The sequence below is a fragment of the Tupaia chinensis genome, unplaced genomic scaffold, assembly GCF_000334495.1.
Source record: "Tupaia chinensis unplaced genomic scaffold, TupChi_1.0 Scaffold000541_1, whole genome shotgun sequence".
NCBI lineage: Eukaryota > Metazoa > Chordata > Mammalia > Scandentia > Tupaiidae > Tupaia > Tupaia belangeri.
In genome coordinates this window covers 594,506-611,518 of record NW_006160054.1, presented here as the reverse complement: position 1 = coordinate 611,518, position 17,013 = coordinate 594,506, and the positions used below count along the sequence as shown (strand labels likewise).

Below are 17,013 nucleotides of genomic sequence, written 5' to 3'. Positions count from 1 at the left end.
GAAATAGAAACTGGACTTTAATAATCAAAACGAGGCCAAAGTCTGGTAATAGACTGTGTTAGTTTGCTAGGTCACTATTTAACAAAGAACCCCAAATTGAGTCACTTAAAACAATAGAACTGGGGCTGGCTCCATGGCCTAATGTGAAGGCATTCACCAAATGCCACATGGCCGACCCTGCAGTTCAAGTCTCCAACCCAACAGCTTGAGAAACGGCACCAGGCACCTGTGCGTGCATACCCCAAATCTCAAAAGGCAAGAGAGTTGGAGGAGAAGGGATTGCAACATGACTGTTCTCCATAAGGAATTCTTTCTACTCCCCCTCTCGCTCTGTCTGTCTCCAGCAAACATATGTGCCCTCTAGCAAAAAAAGAAAAAGAAGAATTCATCGTCCCTCAGTTTGAAAGAGTAGAAGTCCGAAATCAAGATGACTGCAGAGCCATGCTCCAGTGGCTCTAGGGGAGAACCCTGCATCCTTCCTTTCCTCTTCTCACTTCTCGCGTTTCCCAGAAATCCTTGGCCTTCCTTGGCTCACGGATGTCTCCCTCCAGCCATACGGCCAGCTAGCTTCCCTGTGTGTCTTCACGTCTTCTTCCCTCGGTGTGTCCGTCTGTCTCTGCATTTCCTCTTTGTGTGTGGACAGCAATCATGTTGGGTTACAGTGTACCTTAATGACTTCATTTTAACTGCTCAGTTCTATAAAAATTCTATTTCCAAATAAAGCCACATTCTGAGAGTCTAGGGGTTAGGACTTCAACCTATCTTTTTCAAGAGACACAGTTTTACCCACAGCATGGAGAAGTGGATAAGAAAATTGTGTTGGCATTCACCTGATAAAATATCCGTTTATCCAGAGTCATGACATTGTTTTCTCTATGCAAAAGTACATCATGACTTTTCTCACAAACCAATATTATGTAGCCATAGGAAAATTATAGCTATTAAAATCTCCAGATTATTAAAATCTCCAGATTCAGAATTATAGCAAAAACATCATCACATCCAAAGGGGAAAAGATCAGGTAAAGCATAAAAGATAATATAGATTGGGACCAGCAGTTAGCGTAATGGCTATGTCACTGGACTCCCATGTAGTTGACTGCAGTTCGAGTCCCGGACTTGATGGCTTAAACTCACACCGGGCGCGTGTGCGTGCGTGCCCAAGATCCTGAGAGGAGAATGGAAGAGAAGGGATTGCGGTGTGGCCATCCCCCCTGGGGGGTGATTTCTCGCTTTCTGTCTCTCTGTCTCTCTCTGTCTGTCTGGCGAGCATACGCACCCTATAGCAAAAACCTCTCCAAAAAAAAAAAAAAAAGATAATATAGGTTGACCATTCCTAATCTGAAAACCTGACATCTGAAGTGCTTCCAGCTCCAAAATTTTTCAGTGTCAAGACACCACAGTTAAAAACACCCTGCATCTGCCCTCATGTGATGGGTCTTAGTCAAAACACAGTTTCCCTTAAGGGGGGAACAATCCGCTAAGCCTCCTTGTTTAGTGATGCCAGACAATCGTGGATCGTGCACACGCATGGCTAGATAGCTACACCTTAGCTCTTCAATAACAGGTGTAGACAAACTTTGCTTTATGCAAAAAACTATGTTAAACTATGATATAAAATTATGTTCAGGTGTATATGAAGCATAAATGAGCTTGTGTTTAGGCATAGGTCCTATTTCCATGATACTTTTTTTATGTTTGCACAAATATTCTAAAATTTCAAACACTCCTGCTTCTGAGCATTTCAGATAAGGGGTATTCCATCTTCATTTTCCATGGTGATGGAACTATAAGAAATGTTTTTCTGATCTCTGTTTTCCAAATTTTCACAGCATCAGTACATTGTCCAATGATGAGGGACAGTCATTACCTCCATGACTAACTTCACCCCAAACTGCAGTTTTTATTGCTTCCTGTCATTAATGACACGTGCAAAAATGAGATCATGAATAGGAAGAAAAAACTCATTATCAGCTTCTCAAACTCAAGGTTTAGATGCTGTTCTTTAGGATGTTCTAGACTGTAAAGGAATACACAAAATAGATGATTAGTAATGAATCATTTCGGGACCAGCAGTGGGCGTAATGGCTATGTCGCTGGACTCCCAGGTAGTCAACCACGGTTTGAGTTCAGGACATGGTGGTTTAAACTCACAATGGGCACGAGTGCATGCATGCCCAAGATCCCAAGAGGAGAATGGAGGAGAAGGGATTGTGGTGTGGCCATCTGCCCTGGGGGGTGATTTCTCGCTTTCTGTCTCGCTGTTGCTCACTGGCTCTCTGACAAGTGCACGCACCCTGTAGCAAAAAAAAAAAAGAATCATTTCAATGAAAAAGAGATTAGCGGATATCTTTGTTAATTGCTATTTAATGCATTCCTTTTTAGAATTTTAATAAGAAAAAAGTGAAAAGAGTTACTTTTATTATATGTAAGCAAATATATAGGCAAATGAGTTTATTAACCTTTTGATCATTTTATCAGTGTTTTAAAATGTATCTAATGGGGTCAGCAGGTGGCATGGTGGTTAAAGGTGCTAGACTCCCACATGAGTGACTAAAGTTTGAGTCCCAGACCTGGCAGCTTGCTTTCTCACTTTCTCTCTGTCTCTCTGCTCTGTATCTCTCTGGTCAAATTAAAAATATATAAATAAATAAAACTAAATACATATTTCTTTTAAAAAAAAAATGTATCCAATACTAAGACCACAGCACAGAACGCAAAGGAAGGAGAGCAACGTCGTACGGTGCCCTTTCCAAACTACCGTATACTTTCGAAGGCCTTCGAAACATCTTCCCAGCAGCCACCATCATAAGCATGTCCCATTTGAACAAGACTGCATGTATTTTGCTTAAAATACACGTGCTCTGGTTCAAAGAGACTATGTCAGGAAGAGGAGAGGGAAAAAAATAAACAGGAATCAATAAAACGTTGGGGACCAGCAGCTAGCATAATGGCTATGTTGCTGGCTATGTTGCTGGACTCCCACGTAGTCGACTGTTGTTCGAGTCCCGGACCCGGTGGCTTAAACTCATGCCGGGTGCATGTGCATGCGTGCCCAAGATCCCAAGAGGAGAATGGAGGAGAAGGGATTGCAGCGTGGCCATCCCCCCTGGGGGGTGATTTCTCACTTTCTGTCTCTCTGTCTCTCTCTGTCTGTCTGGCGAGCACACACGCCCTATAGCAAAAAACCTCTCCAAAAATAGAAAAAAAAAAAGAATAAAACGTTGTTGGTCACCGTGGTGCACATTCAAACATGTCTGTCTCCTGTCTCCCAACGGTCACGTCTAGACATTGATGAGTGCCTGGTAAACAGACTGCTCTGTGATAATGGATTGTGCCGGAACACGCCAGGAAGCTACAGCTGCACGTGCCCACCTGGGTACGTGTTCAGGACTGAGACAGAGACCTGCGAAGGTAAGAACGGCTGTCTTCCCTGTCTAACCTGTGAATAGTAAGCCCCTCGAGGTGCGTGAGTGCCAGCGATGAAGAATATGGCTAGAAGGATATTGTCTGAATGTTTTCTTTATTTTGTAGTCTTTTCTGGTTAATCTGCCAGTATTAGAAAGAACAGGCATCTAAACCTGTTTACAAACAACAGCAGTTTTGTTCCATCCAGATAAAATATCAATTAACATTCGGAGCACTTGCAAAGTATTAAAAAAAAAAAAAAAAAAGGCAGAAGGAGCCATATTGTTTTACTTGCCGAAATCAAATGTTTCGTTTTTGTTTACTTTATTCCCTCCCCCACTTATTTTAAGGTTTTTCCTATAGGTTGCATGTGCACGCCAGAAAGAGACAGCTAGAGGAGAAGTGAGAAACACCCCCCCCCCAAGCGGGATGGCCATGCCACAGTCCCTTCTCCTTCATTCTCTTCCTGAAATTTGGGACACACACGCACTTGCACCCGGCATTATTTTCAAGTTTCCAGGTCCGGGACTAAAACCGCGGTTGGCCATGTGGGAGTCCAGCACCTTAACCTCCACGCCACCTGCTGGTCCTTGCCTTCCCCTTTTAAAACCAGTCTGACATATTAACCTAGGACTCTGAATTGCAATGGGCAAGTCAGTAAAATATTTCGGCATGTCATTTATGAAATGATTGATACACAGAGCTTGGTCCAGAAATATTTGGAGCCTAAGTAAAAGTGATTGCTTTCAATAAATTTATAATCTGATGAAATTTTCCTGTCCATCTGATATTTTTAAAGTTATCGTTCAGTCTTACAGATCATAAACCAGTGCTTAGAACCTTCTTCCTTTTCTTTTAATCACATTTTTTATTGCAGTGGAAGTTCCTTAAATGAGTTAAATTTTTAGAGAAATCCTCATTTTCAATGAAGTCCTGTCTAAGCAATGAGTTTCTTCAATTATGTGTTTGTATCTTGATCAAAGCAGTTCATATATATATATATATATACATGAATAATCTGTGGTATAAACTACTGGTCATTGTTCTTGTTTAAGTCTCGCTGTGTGGGCCTATAGAGGGTCCCTTAACATTCTCAAATCAATTACCACTTCCAAAAAGTAACTTTCATGAAAAGATTTCATCTTTAATTGTTGTGGAATAACCCTTTCTTTAGCTGTTAAAACATTTCTTTCTTAGTGACCCCACAGCTTAAAAAAAATACTGCCATAGTAATGTTATACAAAAAGATGTTAACATTCTTTCTTCATCTTACTGTCTAACTTCAAAGCATTCTTAAGAACAGAAACAAGTTTGGACTATTGAACAAGATGCCAAATCACAAATGACTCTGAAGTCAGGGAGAGTCATTACAAAGTGCAGTTCTAAGTCTCCATGGAACTGAAGGGACCCCTGGAAAGCAATATTAGCCTGAAGAAATTGAAAAGAAAAGAAAAAAGAAAACCCGCTACAGAGTCTCTCTTTTCTAGACTCAGCACATGCACAATCCACCGCTGCAGAGCCTCCTCACAGAAGAGCACTCAGTCCATTCTCAGTTAAAGCACTGAAGATTTTCTTCCTCCTAAATGAGCAGGGGCACACTTAGGAGTTTGGAATAGCTTTCCATAGAGTGTGAGAGCTCTTTTTAAGTCAACTCAGCCTTCCCAAATATATTTATTTTTGTTTTTTGAGAGATTTTTGCTATAGGGCACACACACTCACCAGAGAGACAGAAAGCAAGAAATCCCACCCCCACCCCCCCCGGGGGAAAAGCCAAATTTAAGTAGTCTATTTTCTAGATCCCACTCCTCCTCCCCTTTTTTGCCACAGAGAGTGTACACTGGCGGAAGAGAAACTGAGAGAGAAGGAGAGAAATCACCCCCCAAGGGTATGGAAAGGCCGCCGCAATCAGTTCTCCTCCATTCTCCTCCTGGGATTTTGGGAATGCATGCACACACACACCAGCATGATTTTCAAGCCCTTGGGTCCGGGAGTCCAATGCTGTAACCACTAAGCCACCCATGTCTTCCCACTACTCCCACTTTTAATGCCTATTATACTTCAGAATTGCTCTGAAAAACGTATTTTGTTAAAAATAATTGTAGATATATTTTCTCCATGATTTTTTGGAAGGGTAGGAGAAGGGATTTCAAAGTTACTGTTTTTCTCAACTTCCTGCACTTCCTTCCCACTGTTCTTTTGTTAGTTTTATCTATTGTCTGTTGGAGGATAAGCTTCTGGTAAATCTCAGGAAACATTGAAAGTAAAGGCAGCTTTGGATATCATCTTGATTTATCTAGAAAGCTGACGATTATGAAAACTGGTGTTTCTGTCCACAACACAGCAACTTTTGGTGCCATTGTGAGAGAGAGATGTGATGGGGAACTGACTAGGTGGAGTCTGATTTTGTTTGGGATATATACTTACTTATCAGTTTTTATTTATAGCATATTCCCTGCATTAGAACAGTAAGGTACAGTTGAACAGTGCTGAGAACTTAGAGAGTGAAGCAAGCCAGGCTACGAAGGAGAGACATTGTATGTCTCCACTTAACATAAACTGACTATCCGCACTCTCTGGCGGAAACTGAAAGACTAGAGGATATAGAAGCACAGAAAGTGGTTAGGGATACTTGAAGACAGTGTAGAAAGAGGGTAGGAGAAGGAGGAGAGTATGAAGAAAGAAATTAAGGAGAAAAATAAAGGCAAGACATTTATAGGACACAGAAACGGATTATCTGTTGATGATAATGTGTGTAGTATCCTGAACTGGACTGACATAACGTGTATTCATCATGTTGGATAAATTCACTTTACAAGCTAAGTGATGTAATACTGATTGAATATATAAAATACATTAAATTAAAAAAAAAAGTCAATCAGAGAGTCACCTGCTTTCTTAACAATTAAGAGTAGAAGTCAGTGGTGTTAAATAGAATAACATGGGGTGACTACATAAATATTAAGGCACATCAATACCCACTAAGGAAATAGTGAGGAGCAGAAAGAGTCTCACTTATTTTGCTAAAGCGTACTTGTTCTTGATAAGTAGGAGTCTATTCTACAATGTGAAGCTTTCTACCATCATTAATAGGAAAGAAGTTCATGTTATATAAACAGGGACAACAATGATAGAAAAATATTTTGGCTCCAGCCTTAATGATCTTAGTGGAAATAAAAATTACTTATCATGAGAAACCTAACCAAATAATTGTTATTTCTGCACTTTCTTTCCACTGCCTTTTGCATTTTATTAAATATTTTGAAAATAATAAACCTAGGGCCAGCTGGTAGCATGGTGGTTAAAGCAGCTGGACCCACATGACCACCTTCACAGTTTGAGTCCCAGAACTGGCAGCTCAAAAAACATCCCAGGCACATGGACGTGTGCACCCAAACTCCTAAGAGGAGAAAGGATTGTGGCATGACCTTACTCCCTGAGTGTTAATTTCTCACTTTCCCTCTCTCTGTCTGTCTCTCTCTCTGGTGAACACATGTACCCTATAGCCAAACTAAAACTTTTAAAAAATTCAAAAATATAAAAGAACCCTAAAAGCTACTCTTATTTTCCCATGGATATTTTCATTTCTACCATTGTTTGCAGACAGTAAATTTGTCTGCCCAAAGCAGTTCTCTTCATTCTACTTTTTTCTTAATTTCCAAGACTAGACAAGAATTATTAGCAGATTCATTATGACTCTAGTTTCCTCTATATATATTTGTTATATTCACTAACTTTGCTTGTCATTCATGTTTTCAACAGGGGACTTTAAATGTATAGTGGATAGCAATAATATTAAGAGTAAAGTTTCTCTATATTACAGACTAAAATTACAAAAACGTTATTTTGCTTTTTTTGTGTTTGAGCTCTGAGTCTGTGAAAGTTAACATTTTTACAGCAAGCACTGTGGTTTAGATTGTGTTTCCAGTGACATAACTAGTTAAATGTAAACCAGATGTGCTTTGAAGTTTATTTCCAGGAATGTACAGTGAACTGTTTCAATTCCTGGTTCCATGACATTAATAACATAAAAACAGTATATTTAAAGGAAAACCAAGTGGTCGATATTTGTCGTTGTCCTTGTATGTGTTTATAGTTTTTGAGTTCAATAATTGCTTCATCTAAAAAGATTTTTTAAACACATGAAATGGACATTTTTCTTTTTTTCAGCCCTTGACAAAAGAAATTAATAGGAGAAATATATATTGTCTATCTTCAGAATAGTTATCTGCTTCCTTTTTGGTTATTTCATTTCTTTTTTTACACTGTGTATAAAATAATTTTGATACTTTAAAACAGATGTTTTCATCACTAATTTGTGTTATGTTTACAAAACCTGCTATTGTATTTTTCTTTTAAGAGATTTTTTTCTCACTACAAACAATCTGAGAGCCTAATATACTCAAATTTCCTCAAATCATTTCTACTTGAAGAATTTAATCAATTTTGGGGACCAGCAATTAGCGTAATGGCTATGTCGCTGGACACGCATGTAGTCAACCGCGATTTGCGTCCCAGTGGCTTAAAACTCACACTGGGCGCGTGTGCATGTGTGCCCAAGATCCTGAGAGGAGAACGGAGGAGGAGGGATTGCGGCATGGCCATCCCCCCTGGGGGGTGATTTCTCGCTTTCTGTCTCTCTGTCTCTCTCTCTGTCTGCCTGGTGAGCACACGTGCCCTATAGCAAAAAACCTCTCCAAAAAAAAAACCCGAATTACATCAATTTTTGAGAAATTGTTTGGTCATTTTGAAGTAACAAAATAGGAATGTACCTGTTTTCCACATTGATTTTTGAATTTGTATTTCAAGTATACTGTCTTAAAATCAGCTGTGAGCTTGACTTTTTCAGTAAGGGTTTAGTTTATATTTGGTGCAAGATGTCCAAGCATAAGCATTAAAGTCTTCTAGTTACTTGTTTATATATTTTCGTCAATATGGTAAAGTGCTTTATATTAAATTCAAAGAAATGGTCAAGGGAAATAAAAAGTATTCTTGTGGGGAACCAGCAGTTAGCGTAATGGCTATGTCACTAGACTCCCACGTAGTCGACCGCGGTTCACATCCCGGACCTGGTGGCTTAAAACTCTCGCCGGGTATGTGTGCATGCGTGCCCAAGATCCCAAGAGGAGAATGGAGGAAAAGGGATTGCGGCATGACCATACCCCTGGGGGGTGATTTCTTGCTTTCTGTCTCTATGTTTCTCTCTGTCTGTCTGGCAAGCACACGCGCCCTATAGCGAAAAAAAAAAAAAAAGAGAAAAAAAAAGTATTCTTGTGAACTCAAAAACTCTGGTGTTCAACATCAAGTGTCTATAGGTATGTCAACCTGTTGCCAGTAATTAACAAAGTAAGAAATTCGTATGCTGATTAAACTGAATGGCTGAATTTATGCAGAAAGTGTCTTTGTTATTGTTTCTAGTACTTTAACTGAAACATAATTATTTTTTACTAACTCATGTGTTAAACTATTTAAACCAAAAATTTACCAAAATTCATTGTATTTGAAAAAATTCACCAGACTAAATATTGAAAGTGTGAACAAGCTGGAGACAGAAGAAGGTGGATAGGGATTAGAGATTTCTGTACCTGGTATGAAATTTTCAGTACTTATTTCCTGATTTGTACCCAGGAGTTTGGGATTAAAGCCAGCACTGTGATACTTTGTTTTTAAGATAAGCTCTTTTAATTCTTCAAAGCCTCATGGAACCATAAGTGACAGAAACAATCAAGCTTTGTTGGTGCAGTTTTGTTGCACCTAGAACCCCATCTTCTTATGGGGGAACACGAATCTGATTTCTGTAAAGTTGTAGTAGTATCTTGAAGAAGCATGCACTGAAACCTCTCCAAATTGGCTGATCCCTGTGGTCCCTCGAGGTCCCCAGGCGTGTGGATGTGTATCCATGCTGTAAAATGCGTATCTCCATCCCCCATTCACTTTATGCCTCGTAGATCCATATTAAAATTGTGAGAGCCAAGTTTACCAGACAGTCTGGCAGAGCATGGCTTGTTGGAATAATATTTTCCAGAAACACATGGCAGTTCTAACAGAATCTTTTCCTTCTGGATTGTAGATATAAATGAATGTGAAAGCAACCCGTGTGTCAATGGAGCCTGCAGGAACAACCTCGGGTCTTTCAATTGTGAATGTTCTCCTGGCAGCAAGCTCAGCGCCACGGGATTGATCTGCATTGGTGAGAGTCACACATGCAGTGATGTTGCAGTTTCATGGCCAGTCGGAGCTCATGGCCCAGACCTTCCTGTGGATAAAGCCAAGCATGATTACAAGAAGCTAGCAATTAGTTGTCTTCTCTCATTAGGTTTAGGAGTAAAACCTAAGTGCATCAACGGGCCAGCCGGGTGGTGTGGTGGTTAAGGTGGCTGGATCCCCCATGACTCTGCAGTTAGAGTTCTGGACTCGGTGGCTTAAAAAAGCATTCCAGGCGTGTGTGCTTGTGTGCCCTAAAACCCAAGAAGGGAGAGTGGAGGAGAGGAGATTGTGGTGTGGCCATTGCCCCTGGGAGGTGATTTCTCACTTTCCCTCTCTCTCTCTCTCTCTCCCTCTCTGTCACTCTCTGGCAAGCACACATGCCCTATAGCAAACTATAATTACATTTTTAAAAAGAACATAAACAAGGCAGCCTCTTAAATTTTGTTAGATCTAGAAAGTGTCCCATTCATACAAGTAGACATATGATGCTGTGAGTTGTAAGCATTTCCATACCACACACGTATGTATGTGTATTTGTTACTGTCAAAATGCCTTAGGTATCAATACAGTCAAATCTCCACTCCATACTTTTTATAAACAAACTTCAGTGGTAAACAGAAATGTGATGGAATTTGGATTCAGTTAACAGGACAGGAATTTGAAGATTTTAAACTTTAAACACAGAGAGGGAGTTAATTATTTTTCTCTTTCTCCCATCAACTGTAAATCTGAGTTCTAAGAGAGAAAACTCTTCTTGCTTTTGGAAACCTCTAGGTAGAAAGATTTCAAAACTTTTCTACTCATATTTTAAAATATGTTTCAAGGAGCCAGCAGATGATGTGCTGGTTAAGGCTCTGGACTTCCACATGGCTGACCACAGTTCAAGTCCCAGACCTGGAAGCTTGCTTTCTTACTTTTCTTCTGTCTGTCCCTTTCTGTCTCTCTCTGATGAATGTGTGTGACTTAGAGCAAATTGTTAAAACAAATAATAATAATAATTAATAAAATTAAATAATTATTTAAATATATATATATGTATATTACTATATATATATAACTATATATACACATATATAGTTCAAAACATTTAAAGTCAGGTAAATTCCTGATAATGACATTGGATGTCCATAAACTAAGATAGTCTTTTCTATTACCAGGGAAAATTTCAGCATGTATAAGAAAAAAAATTGTCCTGGTAGAGTTTCTTTGCTTCTAACATGAGTTCTATTGACTAGGTGAACCGCAACTCATATCATTACCTGCTGTGCACCCTTAAAGTGAACTAAATATGTATTCCACATAAGAAGATATTTTCATTTTAACCAGGGTCAAAAAAAGTTGCAACTTTTGTTTGCTATCTAACCAAAATAAATTTTCAATGTAATATTTGCCAATGACAATAGTATGTTAAGGTTGATGTCTATGTTGACTATACTTGGCTGGGTGCTAGATTGCTTGTTTGTTCCATGGAGAGAAATGACCAAATCCAAAATTATCAATGAAAGCCTTCTCTTTGGAAATGCCAGTTCTTCATTCCCAATGAGGTCCAGCTGGTGAAATCTGAACCTTGCTTAGTTCTCCATATTAGAAAACAGGCTGCTGTCTGCCTGGGGCATTACATTTTTTTCTTACAGAATTCCAGGTTGTAGAGGGGCAGGGGGCAGATACATGGGTTGGATCGGGTAAGGCAGAAATACTTTTGCTAAGCCACAATTTCCAACTGAGATGGAGTCATTTTATTATGCAAAGGAAATGAACTCATCATTAGTCAATTAATGTCTCAGAAAACTAAATCTGTATGCCACTTGAGCATCAAAGATATCCTGGTTTTCTTCTTCATCATTTAGACATCTATTATTTTGGCCTTTTGCCTTTATATTTATTAATGAAACAAGAACAAAGAATTTTTATTCCCAAATCATTATGTCATTCTTCCATTTGCCGACAACTGAACACCGTCTTTTTCTCAGCCCGTGTGTTACATTTTCATCCATCATCATCAAATTTGAATACCCCAGCTTTGAGCCACTGAGGAAGAAATGGACTAAATATTTTAAAATTTTAGACATCACTGCTTGTATCATTAAACAGAGAATCCTAGTGTTTAAAAAAGGGGATAATGTAGTAAAATATACCTAGGAAAAATTAGGAAGTTATTTTCTTCATTGGACGGGATAATCTGTTGCTCTAATTGATGACTAGCCTGCAACTTTTCCCTCTTATCAAGTCTAGGTCTCAAAATTTTGAACCGAGTAAAAACTCCATGATGTGATTACTAACTTGAAATTAAGTTAGATCATACACAAATTAGTTGGATACTAAAAATATTTAAGGATGTAGGATCTATTCTTCAAACTTCCTAAATATAAGCTCATCTGAGGCTATTCTGAAAACTGCTTAAAAAGACTTTTACATTCTGGTTGCTGTGATTACATACGGTAGAACACTAAATTGGTGACTCGATCTTACATTACACTACTCTGGTTCAATGGCCGTCTGTAATCCATACCAGCTTTCCTCATCTTGGGCTCAGGTCTGCACTCCGTCCTCAGCTTGCAGGCTATGACAAAGAGCAGCACCCTCTTGTGAAATCCATTGATTTATCCCCGGTCCTCACCTGGGCTATTAGCAGTGTATGAATGCAGGAACACGTGTGTGTGGACATGCACGTATGCGTGTACATGTACTGATAGGATGAGCACACTTCATCACTCAGCTCCTCAGTAACGTTTTCACTTGTGGCCATCCGTGCACAACTGTCTTCCTATCTTTTCACTTTTCTGTCCTGTTTTCTTTTTCCTTGGCTAAGTCTTCCTTGCCTTCCTGCCCTCCCGTGGTCATTCCCTTGTCACCTTTTGCTTCCCTATTTACCCTCATCCTTAGTTGTCCTCTACGTTGACACTCAGATTTATCACTCCGTTCTGTGTCCACTAATTCCAGGCAAGTATTTCCAAGTGTCTGTACAGTGTCTTCACTTTTATGTCTAATAGACAGCTCAAGCATAGCATGTCCAAAACCAGATTCCAATCTTCTAGCCTAAACTTGTGTCTCTTACAAATATTTCCATTTGGCAAATGGCAACCCTGTTCGTTTAATTGCCACCCCCACTCACTCCGAAAGCCTGGCATGACCTCTGCCTTGTTCTCAATTGAACATGGATACTTAAAGCTTATCCACATCTCAACTGCTTTCACCACCACCACCAGCAGCAGCAGCAGCTCCCAGTTCAGGTCATGTCATTTCTTATCCAGAAACCCTGTCTGTAAAAACCTTAGATTCCCAATACACTCAAGTCCTTGCCACAGCCTGGGTCACCCCCGTGATCTCACTCCTGCTGTTCCCACATGTCCCCTGCCCTGCACCCGGGCTATATGCCAACCCTTGCTCACGTGTGCCTAATGTGCCCCCATCTGAAGTCCGCAGTCCTTGAACTCCCTGACTGCAATGTTCTTCACCCAGGTTCCCAGGTTTTGTCCCCTTTTACATCTCTATTCAGGTGTCTCTTTATAAATCAGGATTTCTCTGACCATGGTAGTCCAAAACACTGTTGAAAGTAGCAGTCTTTTCTCCACTTTACATTCTCAAACTGTGGGCTCAGTTTTATTTTCTCAGAGTTTTTAACTAACCTGACCATTTAGCTCCACTCCATCACGAAGTGTGTGTGTGTGTGTGTGTGTGTGTGTGTACATAATAATTGGAAGGAGAGAGAGGACGGAGAGAGAGAATAGAGAGATGGGTAGTTTGGGAATGTCTGACAATGGATTTGCACTGTTGGTACAGAACGCCCCAAAGAAGCATGGTGTCACAGAATGAGAGCTCTGGAGTCAGCCTGTCAGAGGTTCGAATCTTGATGCTGATACTATCATGGGTGGGTGACCTTGGGTGAATTAGTTGACGTCTATATGCCTCAGTTTTCTAGTTTGAGAATTGTATATACACACAGAGTTCTTTAAGCAAGTAAATAAATTAATGATAAATTAATACATAGAAAGCTTTTAAGATAGTAACTGGCACTCTCTTAATAAATCTTTACAATTTACCATTCTGATTTATCTTACCTAAAATGACTATAAGTCAGGCCAACAGGTGGCATGGAGGATAAGGCTCTGGATTTCCACATGGTAAACCATAGTTTGAGTCTCGAAGCTGGCAGCCTGAAAAGCACACTGGTTTTGTGTGTGTGTGTGTGTGTGTGTGTGTGTGTGTGTGTGTGTTTACAAAATCCTGAGGACAGAATGGAATAGAAAGGATTGCAGCATTTCCTCCCTCCCACCATCTGTCTGTCTGTCTGTCTCTCTCTCTTTTTCTCTCTCTCTCTCTCGTGCACCTTATAGCAAAAAACTAAAAAATAATAAAATTTTAAAAATTACTATAGCCAAGGCAATAAATTAGTAATTAATTCAGGTCATTAAAGGATCATTTCAATACACACTCGCCTTGTATAAACATGTGTGTGTCTTTTGTGCCATGCAATTTATAGGTCTAAGTCTATGACAAGCCCGTTGTTTGAGGCCTGACACAAATACAATGAACAGACCTTTATTTTACCTGTATGTAGTTTGACCCAAGCTGAACATTCCAGCCAGATAGAAAAAAGCCAAGTGACAGTCCAAATACTCTCCACAATCTTTTGTATTCAGTCACAGAGACAGTCGTTTTGTTTTCAGGTCTGTCCCAGAGAGCTTGGACTGTAGGCACTTCTCTTGCTGCCCTGTTGCACAGGTGATCAGAAACCACTACCTCTCCCATCACAGGCCCACCCGAGTCATCATAGTTCCTTTTCTGTGTTTGTGGCAATTATTTGTTATTTGTTATTTATTTTGAAGGTTTTTATTTTAGGCACGTGCACTTACCTGGGAGAGACGGAAACAGTGAGAGGGAAAGTGAGAGATCACCCTCCAGGGGGATGGCCAAGGCACTACCCCTTCGCTTCCATTCTCCTCCTGGGATTTTGGGTAGGCACACACACATACACACACACACACACACACACACACACATATATACACTGCGTGAGTTTCAAGCCACCATCTTCGGTACTCAAACCACAGTCAACTAAGCCTCAATCACCACACCACCTGCTGGCTTCTGGGATTGTTTTCATTGTTGAGTATAGAAGTAAAGCTTTTTCCGCACTTACTATGTATGACAGGAGTTTTAAGATAAAGACTATCAGAATGTACTTTTTTCCTTTCTTGTTTTCCAAGACTCCTTGCTATAAAATGCTATCTAGGTTTTGTTAAAGTGTGTTTTACCCATTGCCAGCATCAGAATCACCCAAGAGGAACCAGCAGATGGCAGAATAGTTTCATCGTTTGACTCCCACGTAGTCAACCGCCATTAGAGTCCTGGACCTGGTGACTTAAAAAAACTCACACCAGGCACTTGTGTGTGTGTGCCCAAGATCCCAAGAGGAGAATGGAGGAGAAGGGATTGCGATGTGGCCATCCTCCTGGGTGGGGGTTGATTTCTCACTTTCTATCACTCCGGCGAGTGCACGTGCTCTATAGCAAAAATCTCTGGAGGAAAAAACAAAACAAAACAAAAACAGAGAAGCTTGTGGAAAAGCAGATTTCTGGGCTGTAAGCGTAGAGACTTGTGAGTCTGTATTTAACAAGAGCCTTGGTGATATTACACACTTAGCTGAGAGCCACTGTTTTTCAAAGGCAAGCTAATGTGTGCTTTATTTTAACCGAAAAGTATTTGCCATGTCAGCTTTGCTGGATTCCTTATCACTGTTTCAAAAACAGTCACTTATTTCTTCATTTGAAAATTTTGTATTCGGTCATAAAAAGATTCGCTTTAATGCCCATGGAGCAAAAACTCCAAAGTGTGAAGTATTCTACTGAGTGTCTACTATTCAGAAGGAGGGATTTGAATTTGCTGTGGAGACATCATTTATAAAGCTCATCGTGGTGGTGCCGTCTCAGTCATGCATGCCGGTTCATGCTGCTGCTAAGCAGGCTGAGGCCACAGGGGAGGCCCAGGTTCGATTCCTAGCCCACCAAAAACGCCAGGTACTCTGGTGAGCATCCTTAGTCCCAACTGTCCAGGAGGCTGAGGCAGGAGGGTAGCAACATGGGAGATCTGCTTTAAAAAAAAAAAATAAATTCAAGAGCCTGCAGGCAGCATGGTGGTTAACGCATTGGACTCCTACATAGCCAACTACAGTTCGGGTCTGGGACTCAGTGACTTGAAAATTATGCTGGGTGCATGTGTGTGTGTGTACAAAATCCTTAGAGGAGAATGGAAGAGAAAGGACTGTGGCATGGCCATCCCCCTGGGAAGGGATCTTTCACTTTCCCTTTCTCTCTGTTTCTCTCTCTCTGGTAAGCATGCACACCTTATGGCAAAAATCTAAAACAAATTTTAGAATAAAAAATAAATAAAGTTCATAGTGTTCACGATGGTCAGATTACAGGTGATTTTTACATCATCTTTATACTTTTTAATTTCTACAAATACTTTACCATAAATATGTATTACTTTTTGAGCCAGAGATAGAATTTCACTTCTGTATGCACAGGAAAAAACTTGGATGAAAATAACCCTAATATCATCGTACGTTTGTTTCATTGGTAATGTTTATTTTCTTCTTTATTTTTTCTTTCAGATTACACACCTAATAATTTCTGCAGTTGGAGAAATACCAATTTTGTTCTATAATAAAACATAAATCATGTGTGGTTTATTTTATAGGGAATTAGAGAGGACATTATCTGAGGATTTTACTTGATAGGATCTTAAATATTAAAGCATTTACTGTAGAAGATAAATCTTGTAATTATTTTTCACACAAGTAATGATCTTCTTACAGTAATACACCATGTTTCTTAGCACCAACATAGAATCTTGGGCAATTACAGCTCTTCTAGAATATCAGGAGATATAATCGAATTAACTACCTTATCCCAAGAGATCTATAGTGTGATATTTGATTTATATATCTGAAATATAGCATATTTGAATGTCTATACACGTAAGGTATTCAAAAGGTATGCTATTAAAATTTTTAGAAAACTGGGGCTAGCAGGTGTCATGGGGGTTAAGGTGCTAGACTTCCACATGGCTGACAGGTTCAAGTCCCAGATCCAGCAGCTTGGGGGAATAAAAAAGGTTAGACAATGAATCCAGGGGCCAGATAGTAGCATAGCAGTAAAATACTATGCTCTGAATAGCTGACCCACATGACAGAATTCCAGAGTCATGTCCAGATTCCTCCCTGGTGCACTGGGCATGGGCCTGCCCCAGTCCAGGACTGGCAGAGACTGAGAGATCAGCATTGAGACCCCACTGAGGTGCTCTCTCTATATCTCCCTCTCACATGAACACAAAAAAGAAATGAATGAATGAATGAATAAATGTTTAAAAAGTTAAAAATAGAGGCCAGCAGGTGGTGTGG

General features: G+C 39.9%; 1 protein-coding gene across 1 annotated transcript in view; it reads left to right on the top strand.

The window, feature by feature from the left end:
- FBN2 (fibrillin 2) overlaps positions 1–17,013 on the top strand; it is a 279,939-nt gene that overhangs the window by 169,469 nt on the left and 93,457 nt on the right. Inside the window, 2 exon segments of the mRNA XM_027775292.1 lie at positions 3,288–3,413; positions 9,475–9,594. Coding sequence (XP_027631093.1) covers positions 3,288–3,413; positions 9,475–9,594 — 246 coding nt within the window.